At 47.7% G+C, this 21,811-nt stretch overlaps 1 protein-coding gene across 2 annotated transcripts; it reads left to right on the top strand.

Annotated features, from left to right (window-relative positions):
* The first annotated feature begins 4,225 nt into the window (after window positions 1-4,225).
* On the top strand, window positions 4,226-21,669 carry C4H17orf114 (chromosome 4 C17orf114 homolog). 2 transcript variants are annotated; one of them, XM_083185717.1, is made up of 4 exons: window positions 4,226-4,321; window positions 4,521-4,573; window positions 19,245-19,363; window positions 20,511-21,669. In XM_083185717.1, exons 3-4 carry the CDS (start codon window positions 19,288-19,290, stop codon window positions 20,678-20,680), a joined length of 246 nt encoding a protein of 81 aa, XP_083041843.1. In that variant the 5' UTR covers window positions 4,226-4,321; window positions 4,521-4,573; window positions 19,245-19,287; the 3' UTR covers window positions 20,681-21,669. The 2 variants fall into 2 exon arrangements, with proteins under 2 accessions (XP_083041843.1, XP_083041842.1); XM_083185716.1 differs by lacking the exons at window positions 4,226-4,321; window positions 4,521-4,573 and adding an exon at window positions 7,254-7,379.
* Window positions 21,670-21,811: the final 142 nt, after the last annotated feature.

Consider the following 21,811-nt stretch of genomic DNA (forward strand, 5'->3'; position numbering starts at 1 on the left):
TTAGTGTTCCCTGATGTCTGTGTATAAGAAGGAGGGAGAGGTCAGTGTGTCCTGATGTCTGTGTATTAGGAGGAGGGGAGAGGTCAGTGTCCCCTGATGTCTGTGTATTAGGAGGAGGGAGAGGTCAGTGTGTCCTGATGTCTGTGTATTAGGAGGAGGGAGAGGTCAGTGTGTCCTGATGTCTGTGTATTAGGAGGAGGGAGAGGTCAGTGTGTGCTAATGTGTGTGTATTAGGAGGAGGGGAGAGGTCAGTGTGTCCTGATGTCTGTGTATAAGAAGGAGGGGAGAGGTCAGTGTCCCCTGATGTCTGTGTATTAGGAGGAGGGGAGAGGTCAGTGTCCCCTGATGTCTGTGTATAAGTAGGATGGGAGAGGTCAGTGTCCCCTGATGTCTGTGTATTAGGAGGAGGGGAGAGGTCAGTGTCCCCTGATGTGTGTATTAGGAGGAGGGAGAGGTCAGTGTTCCCTGATGTCTGTGTATTAGGAGGAGGGGAGAGGTCAGTGTGTCCCTGATGTCTGTGTATTAGGAGGAGGAAGAGGTCAGTGTCCCCTGATGTCTGTGTATTAGGAGGAGGGGAGAGGTCAGTGTCCCTTGATGTCTGTGTATTAGGAGGAGGGGAGAGGTCAGTGTGTCCTGATGTCTGTGTATTAGGAGGAGGGGAGAGGTCAGTGTGTCCTGATGTCTGTGTATTAGGAGGAGGGGAGAGGTAAGTGTGTCCTGGTGTCTGTGTATTAGGAGGAGGGGAGAGGTTGGTGCACTCTGATACCTGTGCATTAGGAGGAGGGGAGAGGTTGGTGCACCGATACCTGTGTATTAGGAGGAGGGAAGAGGTTGGTGCACCCTATACCTGTGTATTAGGAGGAGGGGAGAGGTTGGTGCACCCTATACCTGTGTATTAGGAGGAGGGGAGAGGTTGGTGCACCTTGATACCTGTGTATTAGGAGGGGAGAGGTTGGTGCACCCTGATACCTGTGTATTAGGAGGGGAGAGGTTGGTGCACCCTGATACCTGTGTATTAGGAGGGGAGAGGTTGGTGCACTCTGATACCTGTGTATTAGGAGGAGGGGAGAGGTTGGTGCACCCTTATTCCTGTGTATTAGGAGGAGGGGAGAGATTGGTGCACCCTGATACCTGTGTATTAGGAGGAGGGGAGAGGTTGGTGCACCGATACCTGTGTATTAGGAGGAGGGGAGAGGTTGGTTCACCCTGATTCCTGTGTATTAGGAGGAGAGGTTGGTGCACCCTGATACCTGTGTATTAGGAGGAGGGGAGAGGTTGGTGCACCCTGATACCTGTGTATTAGGAGGAGGGGAGAGGTTGGTGCACCGATACCTGTGTATTTGGAGGAGGGGAGAGGTTGGTTCACCCTGATTCCTGTGTATTAGGAGGAGAGGTTGGTGCACCCTGATACCTGTGTATTAGGAGGAGGGGAGAGGTTGGTGCACCCTGATACCTGTGTATTAGGAGGAGGGGAGAGGTTGGTGCACCCTGATAGCTGTGTATTAGGAGGAGGGGAGAGGTTGGTTCACCCTGATTCCTGTGTATTAGGAGGAGAGGTTGGTGCACCCTGATACCTGTGTATTAGGAGGAGGGGAGAGGTTGGTGCACCCTGATACCTGTGTATTAGGAGGAGGGGAGAGGTTGGTGCACCGATACCTGTGTATTAGGAGGAGGGGAGAGGTTGGTGCACCCTGATTCCTGTGTATTAGGAGGAGAGGTTGGTGCACCCTGATACCTGTGTATTAGGAGGAGGGGAGAGATTGGTGCACCCTGATACCTGTGTATTAGGAGAGGTTGGTGCACCCTGATACCTGTGTATTAGGAGGGGAGAGGTTGGTGCACCCTGATACCTGTGTATTAGGAGGGGAGAGGTTGGTGCACTCTGATACCTGTGTATTAGGAGGAGGGGAGAGGTTGGTGCACCCTTATTCCTGTGTATTAGGAGGAGGGGAGAGGTTGGTGCACCCTGATACCTGTGTATTAGGAGGAGGGGAGAGGTTGGTGCACCGATACCTGTGTATTAGGAGGAGGGGAGAGGTTGGTTCACCCTGATTCCTGTGTATTAGGAGGAGAGGTTGGTGCACCCTGATACCTGTGTATTAGGAGGAGGGGAGAGGTTGGTGCACCCTGATAGCTGTGTATTAGGAGGAGGGGAGAGGTTGGTTCACCGATACCTGTGTATTAGGAGGAGGGGAGAGGTTGGTGCACCCTGATTCCTGTGTATTAGGAGGGGAGAGGTTGGTGCACCCTTATTCCTGTGTATTAGGAGGAGGGGAGAGGTTGGTGCACCCTGATACCTGTGTATTAGGAGGAGGGGAGAGGTTGGTGCACCGATACCTGTGTATTAGGAGGAGGGGAGAGGTTGGTTCACCCTGATTCCTGTGTATTAGGAGGAGAGGTTGGTGCACCCTGATACCTGTGTATTAGGAGGAGGGGAGAGGTTGGTGCACCCTGATAGCTGTGTATTAGGAGGAGGGGAGAGGTTGGTTCACCCTGATTCCTGTGTATTAGGAGGAGGGGAGAGGTTGGTGCACCCTGATACCTGTGTATTAGGAGGAGGGGAGAGGTTGGTGCACCCTGATACCTGTGTATTAGGAGGAGGGGAGAGGTTGGTGCACCCTGATACCTGTGTATTAGGAGGAGGGGAGAGGTTGGTGCACCCTTATTCCTGTGTATTAGGAGGAGGGGAGAGGTTGGTGCACCCTGATACCTGTGTATTAGGAGGAGGGGAGAGGTTGGTGCACCCTGATACCTGTGTATTAGGAGGAGGGGAGAGGTTGGTTCACCCTGATTCCTGTGTATTAGGAGGAGAGGTTGGTGCACCCTGATACCTGTGTATTAGGAGGAGAGGTTGGTGCACCCTGATAGCTGTGTATTAGGAGGAGGGGAGAGGTTGGTGCACCCTGATACCTGTGTATTAGGAGGAGGGGAGAGGTTGGTGCACCGATACCTGTGTATTAGGAGGAGGGGAGAGGTTGGTGCACCCTGATTCCTGTGTATTAGGAGGAGAGGTTGGTGCACCCTGATACCTGTGTATTAGGAGAGGTTGGTGCACCCTGATACCTGTGTATTAGGAGGAGGGGAGAGGTTGGTGCACCGATACCTGTGTATTAGGAGGAGGGGAGAGATTGGTGCACCCTGATACCTGTGTATTAGGAGGAGAGGTTGGTGCACCCTGATAGCTGTGTATTAGGAGGAGGGGAGAGGTTGGTGCACCCTGATACCTGTGTATTAGGAGGAGGGGAGAGGTTGGTGCACCGATACCTGTGTATTAGGAGGAGGGGAGAGGTTGGTGCACCCTGATTCCTGTGTATTAGGAGGAGAGGTTGGTGCACCTTGATACCTGTGTATTAGGAGGAGAGGTTGGTGCACCCTGATACCTGTGTATTAGGAGGAGAGGTTGGTGCACCCTGATACCTGTGTATTAGGAGGAGGGGAGAGATTGGTGCACCCTAATACCTGTGTATTAGGAGAGGTTGGTGCACCCTGATACCTGTGTATTAGGAGGAGGGGAGAGGTTGGTGCACCCTGATAGCTGTGTATTAGGAGGAGGGGAGAGGTTGGTTCACCCTGATTCCTGTGTATTAGGAGGAGAGGTTGGTGCACCCTGATACCTGTGTATTAGGAGAGGTTGGTGCACCCTGATACCTGTGTATTAGGAGGAGAGGTTGGTGCACCCTGATACCTGTGTATTAGGAGAGGTTGGTGCACCCTGATACCTGTGTATTAGGAGGAGAGGTTGGTGCACCCTGATACCTGTGTATTAGGAGGAGAGGTTGGTGCACCCTGATACCTGTGTATTAGGAGGAGGGGAGAGGTTGGTGCACCCTGATACCTGTGTATTAGGAGGAGGGGAGAGGTTGGTGCACCCTGATACCTGTGTATTAGGAGGAGGGGAGAGGTTGGTGCACCCTGATACCTGTGTATTAGGAGGAGAGGTTGGTGCACCCTGATACCTGTGTATTAGGAGGAGGGGAGAGGTTGGTGCACCCTGATACCTGTGTATTAGGAGGAGGGGAGAGGTCAGTGTGTCCTGATACCTGTGTATTAGGAGGAGGGGGTGGCTGCTGTGCACAGTAACAGTGAGTGTATTGTATATACATGTGAATACAGTGAGTGCAGGGCGGTGCAGCACGTATATACACACCTACCTATATTATGTATGGTGTTACATGGGCAGGGACTGTGGGTCTGAACAAGGAGATAAGGGAGCGCAGATTAGGTAAGGAGACCACAGAGGGAGGAGAGTCATGTGATGCACACACTCACACTCAGTCTGCAGAAGTGTGACTAGGAGGATACACACACAGGAGGAGAGGGGGTAAGTGTGTGACACAGATTGTGTGTGTGTGTGGTATACACAAGGACACAGTTCCCATGTACTATATACACATACATGTGCCTGTGTCGGAGCTGCACTCCGCGGACCCTCACAGAGACCCCATTGATGTGCTGAGTGTGTCTTACACAGTGACCCCGGTCTCCTCTCAGGATGTGGAATAACCAGTTTCTCTCTATAGGTCCCTGCGGGATCTGTCTGCACTGAGGACGTGCCTGGAGCCACAGGAGAGAGGTGAGAACGCTCTGTAATATGGAGGGGAGGAGTGCAAGCTCTTGGGGTCAGTATGCCTACAGCACATTGAGGAGCAGTGAGGGAAGGGTCCAGCACATATCTTAACCCTCTCTGCCACTGGCCGGAACCCCCTGTTCCACTCACTGCCCACAAACCCCTGTGCCACTAACTACCCGGAACTCCCTGTGCCACTCACTGCTCGGAACCCCCTGTGACACACACTGCCCGGAACCCCCTGTGCCACTCACTGCCCGGAACCCCCTGTGCCACTCACTGCCCGGAACTCCCTGTGCCACTCACTGCTCAGAACTCCCTGTGCCACTCACTGCCCGGATCCCCCTGTGCCACTCACTGCCCAGAACCCCCCTGTGCCACTCACTGCTCAGAACTCCCTGTGCCACTCACTGCCCGGATCCCCCTGTGCCACTCACTGCCCAGAACCCCCCTGTGCCACTCACTGCCCAGAACCCCCCTGTGCCACTCACTGCCCAGAACCCCCCTGTGCCACTCACTGCCCGGATCCCACTGTGCCACTCACTGCCCAGAACCCCCCTGTGCCACTTACTGCCCGGAACCCCCCTGTGCCACTCACTGCCCGGAACCCCTCGGCCCACTCACTGCCCAGATCCCCGAGCCACTCACTGCCCGGAACCCCCTGTGCCACTCACTGCCCGGAACCCCCTGTGCCACTCACTGCTCAGAACTCCCTGTGCCACTCACTGCCCGGATCCCCCTGTCACTCACTGCTCAGAACCCCCCTGTGCCACTCACTGCACGGATCCCCCTGTGCCACTCACTGCCCAGAACCCCCCTGTGCCACTCACTGCCCGGAACTTCATGTGTCACTGATATACTCTGCAGATCATTACATCACTGACCTCTCTGTAGTGTTCTGCAGAGCATTGCACTGTTCCATCTACACCCTGATGAATATGTAGCTATATATTCTGCAGATTATTACATTACTGACATCTCAAACTATCTGCAGAACATTGCTCTATCTACCCGCCTGACGGCTACATAGTGATATATTCTGCAGATTATTACATTACTGACCTCTCGAATGATCTGCAGAGCATTGCACTGTCCCATCTACCCCCTGATAAGTACATAGGGCCTTATTCTAGTTCACTCTTTCTGACACAATCCTTCTTAGATGGACAAAACCATGTGCACTGCAGGGGGGCAGATGTAAAACGTGCGGAGAGAATTAGATTTGGGTGAGTCATTTTGTTTCTGTGCAGGGTAAATCCTGGCTGCTTTTTTTTACACTGCAAAATAGATCTCACTTTGAAGTAAAACCCCACCCAAATCTATTTCTCTCTGCACATTTTACATCTGCCCCACCTGCAGTGCACATGTTTTTGTCCATCTAAGAAGGATTTTGTCAGAAAGAGTGAACTAGAATAAGGCCCATAGTCTGCAGATTATTAAATTACCGACCACTTTAGTGATCTGCAGAACATTGCGCTGTTCGGTCTCTTTTACTTTTGGAGGTGTTCATTAAATGTTGTCATTTTGCTAATTGATTGTTCATATTGTGGTGTGCGTGTATATATATATATATATATATATATATATATATATATATATATATATATATGTGCGTGGATTATTAGCTGCAATCCTCCCCAGAACACAAGCTATAACACTCTGGTACGTCTCCACTTACCCCAGATATTGGTGCATGTGTGCATTGTATCAAGTTCCCCTCACCCCACACCCTATAACCTACTTACAGGGTCACTATACAAAGCCCGCACACAATGCAGCTGTTACTGACAGGCCCTCACAATGCATAATCTCTTCACCGTATTTACTGTGTGTCCTGCACGGGGCCCCTGCCTATTTATTATCAGCGGCCCTATCTGCCATTACGCAACCATGTAGAACATGCTATCGCCACTATTTAGAAAAACATTGCGTTCGGCGATAGTGTCCAGCAGCGGTGGGGGAGGAGCCTCATCACTGCAGCGCCAAACTTAGTTTCCTATTTCACTGCTAAATTGTAGCGACATTCGTTTCACAGGCCAAACGGGGACCAAAATATGGCGGATTAAATCCTGAGGCTAAATCGACAAAATCTCACAACCCGCGGACTTGTTACACTTAGTGCTCGAGGTTCTGTACAGATCTCATTATATATATATATATACATACATACATATATATATATATATATACATACACACACGCATTCTGCAATGACATATTCCCCAATCCGCTCACGCCCGGCCTATTACAGAAGCAGGAATGTGCTACGGTTCCTTTAATGGGCTCAGCGTGGGCTCTCGGAGATTACAGAAGGAGAAATGTTTATCCAAAGTCCCCATTAACACTCCAGTCTCTGGGGGGGGGGGGGGAGAGAGAGATGGGGGGAGAGCAGAGAGGTGCTGGCACTGTTCCCTGAGCAGTCTCTGGCATTCACAGTTTCAGCAAAGGAACCTCATATTACAGAAATACTCACTGTGCAGAGTCACACTGAACAGCTGCTTATAAATGCAGCCCACAACGGAATAGTTATTATGGGCCAATTTACAGAGGGCCAAAAGGGGTTCCCCTTTCACATCGCAAATGCCAAGTCGCACTGGGGATTTGGACAACAGAAGCGACCCAAGTCACTGATGTCAGAAAGGGGGAGGGGCGAAGCGGCCACGCATCATCGGGAGGCGGGGGATGAGCGCTTGGAACGAATGCTGCCGTCTCTCTATGGTGTGAATGGGTGCCTGGTCGCACGATGGGTCAGACTCGGGTTATTTGTGCGGCTTGGAAAGGGGTACGAAACTCCAAAAATCCAGTGTTGCAGGTACCTATATATAGCAACCAGATTCCGTCTATCATTTTCTTGGATGCAATAGAGAAATGACTGGTTGGTTGCTACGGGCAACTTTACCTCTCTTCAGCTTTAGAAGATTTAATACATTCCCCCTCTTAGAATGTGGACTGGATTGCTGGTACTTGCAGTTCCACCACAGCGGCGGGTATGACGGAGGACAGATTCCTCCCTTAGCCTGTAGCTAGCACATGTTCCAGGCACGGAACACCCTGCTGTGTTACATCAGCAGCCCTGCAGGGCAGACAGGTGATCACTTTTACAAGTTGCGGCACAGTATGCAATAAATCTACATGACATGTATGTGAATGGCGGTCACATGTCATCTCACGACCTTTATTTCGTTCTCCCGAGTAAAGCTAAGCAGCGAGAGGTAAAGGCTTGGCGTTAATAAGTTCCTCGGGGCAGCCTTGCACGTACGTTTGTACTGCTACCTGTGGCCGTACTGCACAAAATAGCCTGGGCCATTTCTCTTATTCCCCAAATTGGCCACAAATCTAGGAATCCATCCTGCTGAATATGGTTTCATCCCAGAAGCACGGAAGACTCTGGTGTTGGTTTACATTATAGAAACCTAGACTGTGACGGCAGATAAGAACCACTTGGCCCATCTAGTCTGCCCCTTTTTTAACCCCTTCATGACAGAGCCAGTTTGTGCCTTCATGACAGAGCCCTTTTTTTCAAATCTGACATGTCTCACTTAAGTGGGGATAACTTTTTTTTGCTTTTACTTATCCCAGTGATTTTGAGATTGTTTTCTCGTGACACATTGTACTTCAAGTTAGTGGTAAATTTTGGTCGATACAGTCTGTGTTTTTTTGTGAAAAATACCAAAATATCGTGAAAAAATGGAAAATTTAGCAATATGCAAAATGTCACATTTTCTGCTTGTGAGACAAATAATCATACCACTCAAAATAGTTAATAACTAACAAAGACCATATGTCTACTTTATGTTGCAATCATTATTTCAACCTCCTTTTCATTTTTTTGGACACTAGGAGGCTTCAAATATGACTAGCAAATTCTCAAATTTTCAAGAAAATTTCAAACACTGATTTTTTTAGGGACCAGTTCAGTTCTGATGTGACTTTGAGGGACTTGTATGTGAGACACCCCCATAAATGATGCCATTTCAAAAACTGCACCCCTCACAGTATTCAAAACAGCATTTTGGAAGTTTGTTAACCCTTTAGGTGTTTCACAGGAATTAAAACAAAGTGTAGGTGAAATTTCAAAATTTCTTTTTTTTTGCAGAGTTTCAATTTTAATACATTTTTCTAACGAATACAGTAGATTTTACTAGAGAAATGTGACTAAAAATTGATTCCCCCAATTCTTTTGTTTTCAAAAATATCCTATATGTGGCCCTAGTGTGCACGTTGACCAAACCACAGGCTTCATAATAGAAGGAGCACCTACTTGATTTTGGAGCCTCCTTTTTATGAGATTTTTTTTTAGGCACCATGTAGGTTTCTAGGCACCATAAGTGCTAAAAGTTAGGAACCTCCCCCACAAGTGACCCCATTTTGCAATCTACACCCCTCAGGGAATTCATCTAGGGGTATAGTGTACATTTCAAACCCCCAGGGGTTTCACCAATTTTGATACAACTGGGCAGTGAAAATGAAAATTACATTTTTTTACACAAACATGCAGTTCTGGCTCAAAATTTTTCATTTTCACAAGGAATGAAGGAGACAAAGCACCCCAAAGTCTGTGCCCCAATTTCTCCCGAGTACGGCAATGCCTCACATGTGACCAAAAAATACCAGTTGGGCGCATGGCAGGACTCAGAAGGGAAGGAGTGATTTTTGGATTTGGCAGCACAGATTTTGGTGGAATGAATAGTGGGTGCCATGTTGCATTAGCAAGACTCCCAAAGCACCAATACAGTGGAACCCCCCCACAAGTCACCCCATTTTGCAAAGTACACCCCTCAGGGAATTCATCTAGGGGTATAGTGTACATTTCAAACCCCCAGGGGTTTCACCAATTTTGGTACAACTGGGCTGTGAAAATGAAAAATTACATTTTTTTACACAAAAATGTACTTCTGGCTCAAAAATTTTCATTTTCACAAGGAATGAAGGAGACAAAGCACCCCAAAATCTGTGCCCCCATTTCTCCAGAGTACGGCAATGCCTCACATGTGACCAAAAAATACCAGTTGGGTGCATGGCAGGACTCAGAAGGGAAGGAGTGATTTTTGGATTTTGCAGCACAGATTTTGGTGGAATGAATGGTGGGTGCTATGTTGCACCAATACAGTGGAACCCCCCCACAAGTCACCCCATTTTGCAAAGTACACCCCTCAGGGAATTCATCTAGGGGTATAGTGTACATTTCAAACCCCCAGGGGTTTTACCAATTTTGATACAACTGGGCAGTGAAAATGAAAAATTACATTTTTTTACACAAAAATGCAGTTCTGGCTCAAAATGTGTCATTTTAACAAGGAATGAAGGAAAAAAAGCACCCCAAAATCTGTGGCCCAATTTCTCCCGAGTACGGCAATGCCTCACATGTGACCAAAAAATACCAGTTGGGTGCATGGCAGGACTCAGAAGGGAAGGAGTGATTTTTGGATTTGGCAGCACAGATTTTGGTGGAATGAATGGTGGGTGCCATGTTGCATTAGCAAGACTCCCAAAGCACCAATACAGTGGAACCCCCCCACAAGTCACCCCATTTTGCAAAGTACACCCCTCAGGGAATTCATCTAGGGGTATAGTGTACATTTCAAACCCCCAGGGGTTTCACCAATTTTGGTACAACTGGGCTGTGAAAATGAAAAATTACATTTTTTTACACAAAAATGTACTTCTGGCTCAAAAATTTTCATTTTCACAAGGAATGAAGGAGACAAAGCACCCCAAAATCTGTGCCCCCATTTCTCCAGAGTACGGCAATGCCTCACATGTGACCAAAAAATACCAGTTGGGTGCATGGCAGGACTCAGAAGGGAAGGAGTGATTTTTGGATTTTGCAGCACAGATTTTGGTGGAATGAATGGTGGGTGCTATGTTGCACCAATACAGTGGAACCCCCCCACAAGTCACCCCATTTTGCAAAGTACACCCCTCAGGGAATTCATCTAGGGGTATAGTGTACATTTCAAACCCCCAGGGGTTTTACCAATTTTGATACAACTGGGCAGTGAAAATGAAAAATTACATTTTTTTACACAAAAATGCAGTTCTGGCTCAAAATGTGTCATTTTAACAAGGAATGAAGGAAAAAAAGCACCCCAAAATCTGTGGCCCAATTTCTCCCGAGTACGGCAATGCCTCACATGTGACCAAAAAATACCAGTTGGGTGCATGGCAGGACTCAGAAGGGAAGGAGTGATTTTTGGATTTGGCAGCACAGATTTTGGTGGAATGAATGGTGGGTGCCATGTTGCATTAGCAAGACTCCCAAAGCACCAATACAGTGGAACCCCCCCACAAGTCACCCCATTTTGCAAAGTACACCCCTCAGGGAATTCATCTAGGGGTATAGTGTACATTTCAAACCCCCAGGGGTTTCACCAATTTTGGTACAACTGGGCTGTGAAAATGAAAAATTACATTTTTTTACACAAAAATGTACTTCTGGCTCAAAAATTTTCATTTTCACAAGGAATGAAGGAGACAAAGCACCCCAAAATCTGTGCCCCCATTTCTCCAGAGTACGGCAATGCCTCACATGTGACCAAAAAATACCAGTTGGGTGCATGGCAGGACTCAGAAGGGAAGGAGTGATTTTTGGATTTTGCAGCACAGATTTTGGTGGAATGAATGGTGGGTGCTATGTTGCACCAATACAGTGGAACCCCCCCACAAGTCACCCCATTTTGCAAAGTACACCCCTCAGGGAATTCATCTAGGGGTATAGTGTACATTTCAAACCCCCAGGGGTTTTACCAATTTTGATACAACTGGGCAGTGAAAATGAAAAATTACATTTTTTTACACAAAAATGCAGTTCTGGCTCAAAATGTGTCATTTTAACAAGGAATGAAGGAGAAAAAGCACCCCAAAATCTGTGGCCCAATTTCTCCCGAGTACGGCAATGCCTCACATGTGACCAAAAAATACCAGTTGGGTGCATGGCAGGACTCAGAAGGGAAGGAGTGATTTTTGGATTTGGCAGCACAGATTTTGGTGGAATGAATGGTGGGTGCCATGTTGCATTAGCAAGACTCCCAAAGCACCAATACAGTGGAACCCCCCCACAAGTCACCCCATTTTGCAAAGTACACCCCTCAGGGAATTCATCTAGGGGTATAGTGTACATTTCAAACCCCCAGGGGTTTCACCAATTTTGATACAACTGGGCAGTGAAAATGAAAAATTACATTTTTTTACACAAAAATGCAGTTCTGGCTCAAAATGTGTCATTTTAACAAGGAATGAAGGAGAAAAAGCACCCCAAAATCTGTGGCCCAATTTCTCCCGAGTACGGCAATGCCTCACATGTGACCAAAAAATACCAGTTGGGTGCATGGCAGGACTCAGAAGGGAAGGAGTGATTTTTGGATTTTGCAGCACAGATTTTGGTGGAATGAATGGTGGGTGCTATGTCGCATTAGCAAGACCCCCGAAGCACCAATACAGTGGAACCCCCCCACAAGTGACCCCATTTTGCAAACTACACCCCTCAGGGAATTCATCTATGGGTATAGTGAGTACTTTGACCCCACTGGTGTTTTGTCAAATTGTTAGGCATCGATACGTGAAAATGAAAAATGTCATTTTTTCCATTAATTTGTAGATTCACCCCATAATTTTATACTTCCACAAAGGGCAATAGTAGAAAAAGCACCCCAAAATTTGTTACACAATTTCTCCTGAGTATGGCAATACCCCATATATGGTTGTAAAACGCTATTTGGGCAGACAGCAGGCTTCAGAAGGGAAGGTGCACCATTTGGCGTTTTTGGCGCAGATTTTGCTGGAATGGTTTTCATGCGCCATGTTGCATTTGCAGAACCCCTGTTGTATCAGAGCAGTCAAAAACCCCAACAAGTGATACCATTTTGTAAACTACACCCCTCAAGGAACTCATCTATGGGTATAGTGAGTACTTTGACCCCACTGGTGTTTTGTCAAATTGTTAGGCATCGATACGTGAAAATGAAAAATGTAATTTTTTCCATTAATTTGTAGATTCACCCCATAATTTTATACTTCCACAAAGGGCAATAGTAGAAAAAGCACCCCAAAATTTGTTACACAATTTCTCCTGAGTATGGCAATACCCCATATATGGTTGTAAAACGCTATTTGGGCAGACAGCAGGCTTCAGAAGGGAAGGAGTGCCATTTTATCATAGAGTTTGCTGGAATGGTTTTCGGGCGCCATCTTGCATTTGCAGAGCCCATATTGTACCTGTGCAGTGGAAATCCCAAGCAAGTGATACCTTTTTGTTACTAGCCCCCCTCATGGAACTCACTTACGGCCGTAGTGAGCATTTTGACCCCACTGGTGTTTTGTCAAATTGTTATGGGCTGTGAAAATAAAAAAAAAAAACTAATTTTTTACATTAATATGTAACTTTAGATCAAAATGTGCCATTTTCACAAGGGTTAATAGGAGAAATTGTGTAACATATTATGGGGTGCTTTTTCTCCTGAGTATGGCAATAGCATATATGTGTTTGTAAATTTCTGTTTGGACACATGGCAAGACTCAGAAGGGAAGGTAATGGCATGCGGCTCTTTGTACAAGCTGTGTGGAGTACATTAAAATTCAAGGGAAGTGTGATATATCTTAAAACAATCTTTGATACACAAGCCTGGTTGTGTGGGGCAGGTTTCACAATGGTAAGTTGTGTCCTTTCTTATCCCCTTTTTGTAGCATACTCGACATCGTTTCTGGGACCTTCCTTTCTTTCCAGTGTGGGGGACTTCACTCGGAAAATGTTGCCCTGGTACAATTCGCGAGGCCTCGCTTCCAGAAGTACTAGGGCCCCCCTGTTCCTGGTTGCCAAAAATAAGGGCCTTTATTACTGCCTCTTGGTACTCCAGGAATGTCCCCCTTTGGCCTGCACATCGATGTAGTACAAATGCTTTGTACAGTGCCATTTGTACTATGTGTACAGCTAATTTTTTATACCAGAACCTTGTTTTTCTCATAGCACTGTAAGGCTTCAGCACTTGATCTGACAGGTCGACCCCCCCCATGTACCTATTATAATCCAAAATGCAGTTGGGTTTTGTAGTTTCGGTACTTGTGCCCCGCACTGGGACAGGGGTGCTGCTATGGCCATGCACTGTTGTCAAGATAAGGACATCTCTCTTGTCCCTATACTTGACACACAGTACATTGTCGCTGCATAATGCCCTGCTCTCGCCCCTTCTAAGTGTTTGCCCAAGCAGCGACCTAGGGAGGCTTCTATTATTTTTCCGTGCAGTGCCGCATGCCACAGTACTTCTGGAAGCGAGGCTTTTGAATAGTGGGACGCTGGTATAGAAATTATCCAGGTACAGGTGGTATCCCTGGTCCAGCAGTGGGTGCACCAAATCCCACACTATCTTCCCACTAATTCCGAGTAAGGGGGGGCATTGTGGGGGGTCTATTTTTGTGTCTCTACCTTCATATATCCTAAATTTGTGTGTGTACCCTGATGTACTCTCACACAGCTTGTACATCTTCACGCCATACCTTGCCCTCTTACTTGGCAGGTACTGGCGGAATTGGAGCCTCCCTTTGAAATGTACCAGGGACTCATCTATTGAAATGTGCTTCTCGGGGATGTATGCCTGGGCAAACTTGGTACTAAAATGGTCTATTAGGGGTCTAAGTTTATATAACCGGTCATAATTGGGGTCATCCCGGGGTGGGCACTGTGCATTATCCCTATAATGGAGAAACCTAAGGATCGCTTCGAAGCGGGTCCTTGACATAGCCACACGGAACATTGGTGTATTGTATAAGATGTCTGTGCTCCAGTAGGACCTAATCGTGGGCTTCTTCACTAGCCCCATGCACAGTACAAGGCCCCAAAATATAACCATTTCATTTTTATGTACAGGGGTCCACTTGCGGGGCTGGGCATAATTAGAGGTGGGGTTTTGCTCAATAAATTGTTGGGCATAAACATTAGTCTGGGTGACCATTAGATCAACTAAATCATCACTAAATTTTTTTTTAAAAAAGTCCAGCTCTCTGAACCCTGCTGAATTAAATTGTATTCCTGGATTCCCTGTGAACTCAGGGACCTGGGGTACGTAGTTTTCAGGGGTTGTCCATGTGGGGTCAGAGGACTTGACTACTGCAGTGGGAGTCCTGCGTTGCCTCCTTGGGGGTTCATCAGAGTCACTAGATGATGAAGAGGATGACAAACGGAAATTTGTCTCATCCTCGCTAGCAGACTCAGTTTCAGAGGCCAGAAACGCGTATGCCTCCTCGGCAGTATATGTTCGTTGGGCCATAGTTTTATTGGTGTATGTATTTATGAGGTGCTTCAACACGTGTGGGGTTTTGTAGCACTGACAATGTGCAAATGCACTGCAAAAATTATGGTGTGCGAATGCACTGAAAAATTATGGGGTACAAATGCACTGAAAAATTATGGTGTACAAGTAACGCACAGAAAAAATTATGGGGTACAAATGCACCGAAAAATTATGGGGTACGAATAACGCACAGAAAAAATTATGGGGTACAAATGCACCGAAAAATTATGGGGTACGAGTAACGCACAGAAAAAATTATGGGGTACAAATACACCGAAAAATTATGGGGTACGAATAACGCACAGAAAAAATTATGGGGTACAAATGCACAGAAAAATTATGGGGTACGAGTAACGCACATAAAAAATTATGGTGTACGGATAAGGTACAGAAAAATTATACGGATCACAACACACAAAATTAGGTGGTGACTACAGGGAGGGTGATCACAGCACAGATGACCACAGGGAGGGTGATCCCAGCACAGATGACCACAGGGAGGGTGATATAGGCAGGGGTTACCACAGGGAGGGTGATCCCTGCACAGATGACCACAGGGAGGGTGATATAGGCAGGGGTATTGTGGTGATCAGCGCAATTTTACACAGCCTAAACACAGCCTAAACTCTGACACAGCTTCTCCTTCCAAGGCTCTAACACAGTGAGAGGGTTAGAGCCCGGGAAGAGAAGCAAAACACCCCTTTTACAATAGAAAGGCTGTGATTGGTGTAGTCAGGACTGACTGACCAATCACAGCGATTGGCGGGGCGGGACCACTCTGATTGGTCCGCGGGCGCACTGACACGATCGGCTGCTGTTGATGACAGCAGCCATCTATACTATGTCACCTTGTCACTTGACAAGGCGACATGACACAGCGGGGACGTACCTGTACGGCAAGGTGCGCGAACTACCCCGCTGCCGTGACGTACAGGTACGTCCGCGGGCGGGAAGGGGTTAAACATGTTACCTCAAACCATATTTGATCCTTATTTCTTTGTAAGGATATCAATATGCTTATCCCAAGCATGTTTCAATTGTTCTACTGTGTTTGCCTTTACCACCTCTGATGGGAGGCTATTCCACTTATCTACTACTCTTTCTGTGAAGTAATTCTTCCTCCCTCTAGTGTCAGTGCATGTCCTCGTGTTCTGTTGCTCCTCTTCCTGTGAAGAATGTCTCCCACCTGTACCTTCCTCCCTCTAGTGTCAGTGCGTGTCCTCGTGTTCTGTTGCTCCTCTTCCTGTGAAGAATGTCTCCCACCTGTACCTTGTTAAAGCCCTTGATATATTTGAAAGTTTCTATCATGTCCCCCCTTTCCCTTCTCTGCTCTAAAGTATACATAGTAAGATCTTTTAGTCTTTCCTGGTACGTTTTGTGATGTAGGCCATGCACCATTTTAGTTGCGGCTCTTTGTACAGTCTCTAATGTATTTATATCCTTCTGGAGATATGGCCTCCAGAACTGAACACAATACTCTAGATGAGGTCGTACCAGTGATCTATACAGTGGCATTGTTACTTCATATTAATTATGGTGCAGCTCCAGCTACTGGGTGTGACATTTCCACCTAGAACAAGCAATGTGCCTTGCCAGGTAGAACATATTAAATATACAAAAATTATTTAAGAGTTGCAAGTGGGGGAGTAGCCCAACTCTAATACGAGCTGGCCGGCATAACCCAGTATGTGCTTACAAGAAACATTTGCATTAGCATCCGACGCAACATGGCTCGTTCTCCTTACAATCTCCGTTACAACTGTTATCGGTCCATAAATCAATGGAGCCCCAACTACAGCAAAAAGACTGAGAAGAACCATAGAACAATATTTAGGGCAAGCTCAAGAGTATTTCGAAATGAACATTATATTGAATTACTTCTGGGAGGATTTTCCTTCTATACGGAGTAAAAGCAGAAGACGTCACACCAAGGAGGTCCTGCCTGGTGGTGGTGTCAAAAGATGGCAATCAGATGCTTTGAAGAGATCATTAGCTAGGCCTGGGGTCCAATGAAGGTACCGCCGCTCTCTGGAATTTCCAGCACTTTGTGGTCATTCTTATTGTAAGTCCATGCAATGTTATCACTGATCCACCTGGTGACAGTACGTCTGGATGGACCATGCCCTTGAGGTCATATGGGAAAGACTAATCTGTTGTCCCATCTTCCTTTGATTCTGGAAACGTTAATCGGAAATTGTTGCGATGACATCACGAGTATAGAATAATTCTTTCTTTTCATTTGTTGACTGTGGTAAGAGGGAGATGGGAGTAGGATCTACCATAGGTAGACAGAGTTAGTAAGCAAGACTACCTTGTCCACAAAGATGGCCAGAAAAGGCTTCATACAACACGTCATGTGCTTGTTCATTGTGGCTTTGTGAAGCCATCCTGAAGCAGGATCTGGAACACCAGCAGAAGCAGGATTATCTTGTGCGTGAAGGCACCACACGATGGGTTTAGATTTCTAGCTTGAAAAGGAACATGCTTCACCTCGTCAGGGGACTGCCTTGCATCTGAGCAATGGCCACGCAATCTCCATGTCATGAGAGGACACCTAGCTGTAGATGAAGAACCGATCGCTGGTGCATATGATCTGACCTGGTGGCAGAGGACAAGCCATGGATGATGAGACCATAGAAGGAGCTGTGACCTTCAATGCTTCTTGTTGGTTTTCCAATGAGGTGGTGGCAAGTACTGAGATGGAAAGGAGGGTACACCTACTCCAGTTGGAACTTTGACAGCACTGAGAGAGAATCTGTTTATCCCACGTTGGCGTCCCTTGATGTTCTAGATCAGTGGTTCCCAACCCTGGTCCTCAAGTACCGCCAACAGTGCACGTTTTGCTGGTCTCCACACAGAATCAGTAAAATAATTAGCTTCACCTGTGGATCTTTTAAAATGTGTCTAAACAATCTGTGCACCTGCTGGGTGACATGGAAAACGTGCACTGTTGGGGCTACTTGAGGACCAGGGTTGTGAACCACTGTTCTAGCTCAGGGAAGGGGAACCTTCAGCTCTCCAGATGTTGTTGAACTACGCATCCCAGTATGCCCTGCTAAAGTTTTGCTATTTGCCAATTTTAAAACTGTTGCAGGGCATGCTGTAATGTGTAGTTCAACAACAGCTGGAGGGCCGAAGGTTCCCCATCCCTGTTCTAGATTGTCAACCATCAGAGGAAGCCCAAATTTCTGTACTAGAAGCCAAAGGACCTCTCTGGATAAAACCCATTCTCCCGGATTGAAATTGACTGAAAACGACCAGCTGTGGTGATGCATGGACAGAGATAGGAGAGTGTCTTCTGTCCATGACATGACTGCAGATACCTCATACATTGTGGCCCTGCTGCCTTCACTCTTGGTTCTGGTTGGCTGTTGAGGGACTCCATGGTGACCATTGTCAGATCTAAATGGCTTACTTGCACATGAGTGATGCAGCACTAGGGTTGTAAAGTGTTAACTTTCCCCTTTACTAGTCCAGTTTTGAGGAGCTGACGAGATTGCAAAGGACAAAAAGGGTTTGTGATGCAGTCAGAAGGAGATGTTGGGCTACGGGGACAAGATATTTACTGGATTATAGATGGGAGAAAATAACGTAAGCCTGAGTGAATGGTCTAAAGGGGGAGGTAATAATGGGGTAGAGAAGCCAAGGCAGTGTTTTCATGAATTCAATGAGCTGCCCAAAAAGAGACGTGCTAAGGAAATGTTTAACCTGGTGGCTACGCGACTTCTTCACTACATACAGGAGTAAATGACATTGAGTGTCACTTAGAGCACCAGATCCCGCAGATATGCTTCGGTTCCTTCTATGCTCACCTCCCAATGTAACCCGCTCTGTAGCGTACCCAACATGGCTGCCTCATCTGCTCTGCCAGGGGATGAAAGAAAAACGGAGCTGGCGGTTTTGCCAAGACACTACTCTGAGCGTTAGATGCTGTGATCACCCCAATTTATCTATTCTAGGGATTACCTATTGCTCCCAGGGTATTTTCATGCAGCGCACCCAAGATGGCTGCCTTATCTCTTGTATCTTGTTAAAGGTGGAATATACAACCTCTGGAAGCTATTACCCAAAACGCCTGCACCTATCCTGCATTATGCTCTTCTTATGCCTGTGTGGTTGTCTATGGCTGTAGAACTTACACCTTCTGTATTATGTGCAGGGTTTTATGTCTGTAGACAATGTAGGAGCGGATAGGACCGTGCTTTATTGGTCATCACTGTATCTATAAATAGGGTCCCTGAACCGCAACCTGCAACCGGCGGAGGACAGGCCTGGGGGTGCTACTGTATGTAGTGTGTGACATAGGTATGACTGGTATGTGAGCTATGTCTGTACATACACCCTCCCACGCCAGACAATACATTTATACAGATCTGGTTTTCTTGTACTCGTAGATATAACAGTAGCGACCCTTCTCTCATATTCGGCCTGACCAGGATGGGGGTGAAAGCACTACAGTGTTTCCGCTGGTACGGAAGGAGGAAAGAACGCAAAAGAAGCAAAAGCTCAGAAGGTAAGTGCCCACAGGGCCATATGGGTGGAGTGTGGCCGTACAGAGCGTAGCTGGGGTAAAGGCCTCTAGGGAGGAGTGTGGCCGTACAGAGCGTAGCGGGGTAAATGCCCGTAGGGAGGAGTGTGGCCGTACAGAGCGTAGGGGGGTAAAGGCCCATAGGGAGGAGTGTGGCCGTACAGAGCGTAGTGGGGTAAAGGCCTCTAGGGAGGAGTGTGGCCATACAGAGCGTAGCGGGGAAAAGTCCCATAGGGAGGAGTGTGGCCGTACAGAGCGTAGCGGGGTAAAGGCCCATAGGGAGGAGTGTGGCCGTACAGAGCGTAGCGGGGTAAAGGCCCATAGGGAGGAGTGTGGCCGTACAGAGCGTAGCGGGGTAAAGGCCCGTAGGGAGGAGTGTGGCTGTACAGAGCGTAGCAGGGTAAAGGCCTCTAGGGAGGAGTGTGGCCGTACAGAGCGTAGCGGGGTAAAGGCCCATAGGGAGGAGTGTGGCCGTACAGAGCGTAGCGGGGTAAAGGCCCATAGGGAGGAGTGTGGCCGTACAGAGCGTAGCGGGGTAAAGGCCCGTAGGGAGGAGTGTGGCCGTACAGAGTGTAGCGGGGTCAAGGCCTCTAGGGAGGAGTGTGGCCGTACAGAGTGTAGCAGGGTAAAGGCCTCTAGGGAGGAGTGTGGCCGTACAGAGTGTAGCGGGGTAAAGGTCTCTAGGGAGGAGTGTGGCCGTACAGTGTGTAGCGGGGTAAAGGCTCATAGGGAGGAGTGTGGCCGTACAGATTGTAGCGGTGTAAAGGCCTCTAGGGAGGAGTGTGGCCATACAGAGCATAGCGGGGTAAAGGCCCATAGGGAGGAGTGTGGCCGTACAGAGCGTAGCGGGGTAAAGGCCCATAGGGAGGAGTGTGGCCGTACAGAGCGTAGCGGGGTAAAGGCCCATAGGGAGGAGTGTGGCCGTACAGAGTGTAGCGGGGTAAAGGCCTCTAGGGAGGAGTGTGGCCGCACAGTGCGTAGCGGGGTAAATGCCCGTAGGGAGGAGTGTGGCTGTACAGAGTGTAGCAGGGTAAAGGCCTTTAGGGAGGAGTGTGGCTGTACAGAGTGTAGCGGGGTAAATGCCCATAGACATGGTGACACCAGTAACCTTAGTGTTCTCTTTCCCCACCAGAGTCCCCGGCCACCTCCCCTCAGCAGGAGAAACCCAGACTAATCTCCACAAACTCAGTGAGCAGTGATACAGATGGACAACAGGGCCGGGCCTACTTCAGCGGCAAAGCCAGAGTCTCCTTCCGCCATGAGATGGACTCTACCATGAACGCTCATGACTCCACCTACTGACCAGAGTGGGGAACTACAGCTGCCCTCTGGTTATGGAGATTCACGCGACACATAGGACTTTGCGATGCTCTGAGTAAGCCATATCCGCAGTACTATATTGGGAATCAGTAAGGAGGGCGTGAAGGGCACAGAAAAGCGGGCGTAAAGGAAAGACACTGACAGAGGGCAGGACGCAGCACCCAAACGTTCTAATCCTCCACTTACTGGACAAAGCCTGACATTGCTGTAGTACTAACACCTGCTCACTGCCCACAGAGCACACCAGTCCTCCCATAGCCAGGACGACGGTGACACCCGCTGGCTAGACTGGATACTGCAGCGTGAGAACAACATGACTGGTTAGACCAGTGTTTTTCAACCACTGTGCCGTGGCACACTAGTGTGCCTTCAGCTGCTCTCAAGTGTGCCCCCAGATCTAGAGATGCCCAGACCAGATTACAGCCACCACCAGTTCAACTGTCATTTACTGGTCTCTACTTTTCATGTAAAGGGCCAATGTATTTTAGTTTTGTTACCTGTGGGGACCAGTGTGATTGTTTTTTATATAGAGGCCAATAGGTTTGGATTTTTCTTGTGGGGGCCAATGTGTTTTGCCCTGTGGGGATCTCATGGTGTGCCTTGGCAATTTGAAAATCTTATTTAGTGTGCCGCAAGGTAAAAAGGTTGAAAACCACTGGGTTAGACTATGGATTATATTCATTTTCTGGTTGTTCGAAGGCTACTGCCTTGAATCTTTATAGTGATTAATGTATCTTACCTCTAACTAGTAGCAACTGGGATGACTACAACTCCCAGCATGCCTGGCGGGGTAGGAGAGTAGCCGCAGTTTGCAGGAGTAATCGATAATGGCTCTAACTCCGTTGTATTCCGATACACGTACACTATATACTCTTAAAGACACGGGTGTTAGATATCCGCCTGTAACAAGGGGATTTATCGGATAATGTGAATTTTTAAGCATTTATACCATTAAAACTTTTTTAAAACAAGTTGTGGTTTAAAGGGCTCTCTGTATGGCGCTGTATTTATGGTCATTGTTAATTAGCATAGAAACACCCAATTATACAGCTGTAAATACAAGTTGTGTCATGCTGGACCAGCAGCCCCCTCATACAGACTGTATTACAGGCC

This window comes from Crinia signifera, chromosome 4 (assembly GCF_055691185.1).
Source record: "Crinia signifera chromosome 4, ASM5569118v1, whole genome shotgun sequence".
Classification (NCBI taxonomy): domain Eukaryota; kingdom Metazoa; phylum Chordata; class Amphibia; order Anura; family Myobatrachidae; genus Crinia; species Crinia signifera.

What these genes read in the sequence shown, in the direction of transcription:
- C4H17orf114 (XM_083185716.1), top strand. Translation starts at nt 7,267, where the DNA reads ATGCTGCCGTCTCTCTATGGTGTGAATGGGTGCCTGGTCGCACGATGG. An exon ending in CCAAAAATCCAGTGTTGCAG is followed by an intron (nt 7,380 to 19,244) that starts GTACCTATATAT and finishes TTGTACTCGTAG; the next exon opens with ATATAACAGTAGCGACCCTT. An exon ending in AAGAAGCAAAAGCTCAGAAG is followed by an intron (nt 19,364 to 20,510) that starts GTAAGTGCCCAC and finishes TTTCCCCACCAG; the next exon opens with AGTCCCCGGCCACCTCCCCT.